General features: G+C 33.0%; 1 protein-coding gene across 2 annotated transcripts in view; it reads left to right on the forward strand.

Annotated features, from left to right (window-relative positions):
- The window catches only part of LOC125035097 (calcium/calmodulin-dependent protein kinase type 1), a 143,864-nt gene that overhangs the window by 130,313 nt on the left and 8,551 nt on the right, over positions 1-5,000 (forward strand). Inside the window, exon 9 of one of the 2 annotated variants that reach the window (XM_047627244.1) lies at positions 2,671-2,830. The exons of the other annotated variant lie outside the window; for it this stretch is intronic. Coding sequence (XP_047483200.1) covers positions 2,671-2,830 — 160 coding nt within the window. The remainder of the gene's footprint in view (positions 1-2,670; positions 2,831-5,000) is intronic. 2 annotated transcript variants of the gene reach the window in all.

The raw sequence follows: 5,000 nt of genomic DNA on the forward strand, positions 1-5,000 counted from the left end.
AATACTTCACTTTACCATACAGATTAAGGGTGGGTGAAAATTGTGCTTAGATTTAAAAAAAAATTATGTTGTTTGGACAGTGCTACATGTATGATCATTTTATAGTTGTGTAAGTGATTCTCACAAGGAAATTAGATTTTATATCTGTACAATGTTCAAAGAATTTAGTAGGTATACCTAGTCTCGTAGATAGTTTAAGATGATTTTAATATCATTTTCAGATTAATTAACAAAATAATCTGATGATTACATTTTTTAGTTTTGGGAAGAATGTTTGCTTTTTATACATTTTTTATTTCACTTTTTTTTCTTTTTGATACTGAACTGTCTGTTGCAAATATTTTGTGTGTTTCTGATAGGACAGTGTTCTAATATTAGATAGAAAGCATTTAATTTATCTTTAATGCAACTTTACTTTTCACGTAGATAGATGAATTTGGGTGGGTATGTTATGATACCTATTTGTAGAGTTCATATTAGATACATTTCTGGAATCTGAATAATGATTGATATATACATTCAAAACTTGAAAATCCAAATATTGAAAAAAGAAAGGAAAAATATCTCATTCTTTTTCGTAACAAGCATAAGTAAACTTAGTGATTACATGAAAGAATAATTCATGATGTAAAGTCTTGTGTTCATATTTTTAGTTTCATTGCAAGGAAAGAAATTTGGCAGTCTTGTAATTTACACAGAGCTATACTCCTATTTAGTAATTGAATGAATCTGTAGATATCAAAACTGTCAGCTTGACATCATGTGAGTACTGTTTTAAATTAAGTTCAGTGTATATAGAAGAATTTTTAAAGTAATAAACATATATAATACTGAACAGATATGATGAATTTAACAGAATAATTTGTAATCTGTGAAGAAAAAATATAGTATATTAGAGGAATCATGTTACCTTAAAAATAGTAAGATATTTTTATTGAGAGATAATCAGGCATTTTTGAGTTTTAATACTTTTACCTGAAAGTGTTTAAACATATATGAAGCATAAGAAAATGAATACTAATAGCACAAACTCAAGTTATTATGAAATTTTATAAACAGCAATCTGCCATTTAACACATCTTTTTGCGAAGGATCAAGTTTTGACTGTATATGATATACTTCTTAATATGCTTGTTAGTCATATACATTCTTTTTCAACCAGTGTTTCTATTGCATATTGTATGATCTACCATACCTGATAGCTTTTGGAAATGGCTAATAAAAAGATTAGCTGTTTTCTTGCTTGACTGTCTCTGCAAGAAAAATATTGCATATTATGGTCTAGTTAACCTAAAAATTATATTAGCTAGATATTTTGATATAGATATAGAGTGAATGTAACTGATAAAATGCACAATAATTCAAAAGATGCAGGGTTATGGCTTTTAAACAATCTGGCTATTAAAGGCTTATACAATCAAAGGATCTCAAAATTGTACAAAGATGCTGTCCATTAATGAAGTAAAAAGTGAATGATGGTATCTTTTAATAATTTTGCTAGCTATCGCTCTCTTATTCTTTTCTGTTTATGACATTGTAGTCTTCTGAAAGCGTATGGCAACTTAGCATTTAGCTCGGATGCTAGTTCACTATATCTTGATTAATGTAAGATTAAGGTATGTTAAAGCATGTATATGACACAAGAGATTGGTTACTAATTGATTATTTACATTTTTACTCAACAATACACTTAAGATTGTCATAACATACAAAATCAGTTGAAAATCTTTGCGTGTGTGTGTGTGTGTGTGTGTGTGTGTGTGTGTGTGTGTGTGTGTGTGTGTGTGTGTGTGTGTGTGTGTGTGTGTGTGTGTGTGTGTGTGTGCGTGTGCATGCATATGTGTGCGGTGTGTGTGTGTGTGTATGTGCGTGCGTGTGCATGCATGTGTGTGCGTGTGTGCGTATATGTGGGTGTGCATGCGTGTGCACGTGTACATGTATGTATGTTAGTATGTGTGTATGTGTATATGTATGTATGTACGTATGTGCATATGTACATATGTACGTATGTATGTATGTATGTATGTATGTATGTGTATATATATATACATATATATATATATATATATATATATATATATTGTATACTTATATATATATTTATATATTTTTATATGATATATGTATATATGTATGAATAAATGTGTGATGTATGTATGTAAATATGTATGTATGTATATATGTATGTATCTGAGTTGGTGTGCGTGCGCATGTGCATGTGTGTCTATGTTCCTGTTTATCCTTAGAGGAGATAAATGGAAATAGAAGGTAAATGAAGGAAGAAAAAAAAAAGACAGAAAGGAAAAAAGAGTTCCAATTACTATGCTAGATGGTAAAGAGAACAGCGAGTGAGTACGAATGGGTCATGTGTACTTGGTCGATAGTCATTAAGTGGATGCATGTGTGTTTTTATGGTTTCATTATATTATTCCATATATTGGCATTGATCTTCTGCTTTACTGAAATATTTAAGGCACGGCTGCAATCCTCTACTTGTTAGTATGGGTTCCAGGCTTTGCTTGAGTGTAGCAGAATGTATTTGATTTGCAAGGGCTGTGAAAGAGGATCTTATCTGAAATCTTGACATAATTATAAGCTCTAGACTCTACACAAAGGGTGTGACATTAATAAGGAGCAGACTTTGAAAGGGCTGTAACTTGTCTCTTGCAGCAACTAATGCATGCAATCGTGATGGTTCACAAGATGCAGCGACTGGCCCTATCCTCCACGAACATGGAGGTGGACACTCCCCCCGCCTGTCCTCCAATTACGGAGGAGGCAGAGGCAAGGGAGGATGAGGGGGAGGAGGAGGAGGAAGGGGTTCACCCAGGTCAGCCTGCCACCACCCACTATCCGTCACCCAGTTCATGGGGCTGCCTCCACGCTTTTTAAAATGCTTAGCATAATGGCATATATGTTTTGCAAATGACCATAGATGTCCCACTGTACAATGTGTTTTTTAGTACTGTACCATTTCCATGTTTTGTTGAGGAACCCTTTAATAACCAATATTTAATTAGATTATAAAGCATACTTGTTAATTTTGAATAGAAGTTGCCAAATGACCTGTTTACTAGTTCTGGATTATTAATTACTGTATTAATATTTAACGTGACAGCCAAATATTGCAAATGCAGTTATGTATTTAAGAAGGAAATTAATGTTACTTGTTACTCAAAAAGATAGTTATGTGCTCTTCAGTGTTTTCAGAATATCATTAATAAAAAATCTAAAGTATATCATACTTGGCTTAAAAAATCTATAGATAATGGTATAGTATTTTTCACTGTATATATCTACATATAAAATCATAGAGTTCACAGGGGAGGGCACATTAGTAATTCAAAGTTATATAGATTTGGAGGCAGTTTCCTTTTTGCTCTCAGGTGCTCAGTTGCAAAACTAAGTCATTGCTCATTACCTTTTTTCTCCTTGTAAGACTTCGAAAATAAAAGGGATTGATGATGACAGAAATTTTGCAGAGGTTTACAATATGAAGAGTTTTCTCACTGAAGTTTATAGAAGAGCACTGAACATTTTTTTTGTGAAGTGTCTCAAGTGCTTGTTCAGTATTGGAATGTAGAAATAGAATGTAGAAGCAAAGTTGCGTGACACAAAGTAGAGAAATAAGCACCAGAGGGCCTGGCGTGGTGGCTGTGGCTTTGTGTTAGAATAGGTTGTTGTGTGCCTAAGCAGTCGTGCTGCATCTTGGGGGTGCAGAAGTTCAGACCCCAGTGGCTTACACCAAAACGGGTTTGTTAACGCAGCATGCTGAAGACAAAAGAGTTGCCTCAATGCATGTTTGTCTATACACCATTGGTAACAAGTGATAATCAGAGTCTATCTTACGAGTGAATAATTTTCTGATGACTCGATAATTATCTTAGGCATTTGTATAGAAGGCATATGATATTAAAAATGATTATTTATTTGGTATGTTTTTATTAATACTGGTAGATATTTTCTGAATATCATACAATGGTGACTAGTAGAAATAAATAGATTCTTTTGCTGGACTGCTGTAGTTGCATGTAGCCCAGTACATGTGTCCCTTTATTGAACTGTCTGTCAGTTTTCTTAAGAAGCCTGTTTGACATAAATTTCCTTTTAGTATCTTTTTTAACATTTTCTGTGTGATTCCTAGAGTGAGCCATCTTCATATGAAGATGAAATATTGTTGTTCAATTATTTTATTTTCTATTTACGGACTAATCAGTTTGAACTGTTAATGAGTTGCATATCTATTGAATATTTATGGGAAGAATAATAATTTTCAGATGACTTTATTTACATGCTTTTGACATAGGTTTCTGATGAAAGTGTACTAATTTACCTTCAGCTGTGGAACTCAGTTTAGCTTTATGTTTTCCCTTTTACAGTAAATAATTTCCTTGGATTTTTTGGTAGAATTATGTGTTCCACAAACATACATTCACAACTATGCTCATGTATACTCCACACCTACACCTATCCACACTGACCCAAACCTACCTTCCCCATACACACACACACACACACACACACACACACACACACACACACACACACACACACACACACACACACACACACACACACACACACACACACACACACACAAAAGCAAAATGAAATACTTATGTATTAAGGTTTTTTTTTTATATATAACAGTATACAGATGCAGTCATTATTTGTGTTCACCAGAATCTTTTTGCCAGTAGCTTTTTTTTCATTTCACTATCATTTTATTACTACTTTCTGTTTCCTTATATTTATTGTTTGTCTAGGTATTCCTGCAATATTCATAGTAAGATAACTTGAGACTATTGTCGATGTAAGTGAAAAAAGGAAAATCATATATTGCAGAAAAATCTACTTTGTAGAATTTTATTAACCTTCACTTGTTAGGCAGAAAGGATGTTTTGCCGAGGTGCTGCTGTCATAAGATCCCTCTGAATATATATTATGTGAAGCTGCAAAATATGCAATAAACATTCCTTTTATGTGATCATTGTTTGAGG

Source organism: Penaeus chinensis, chromosome 19 (assembly GCF_019202785.1).
Source record: "Penaeus chinensis breed Huanghai No. 1 chromosome 19, ASM1920278v2, whole genome shotgun sequence".
NCBI lineage: Eukaryota > Metazoa > Arthropoda > Malacostraca > Decapoda > Penaeidae > Penaeus > Penaeus chinensis.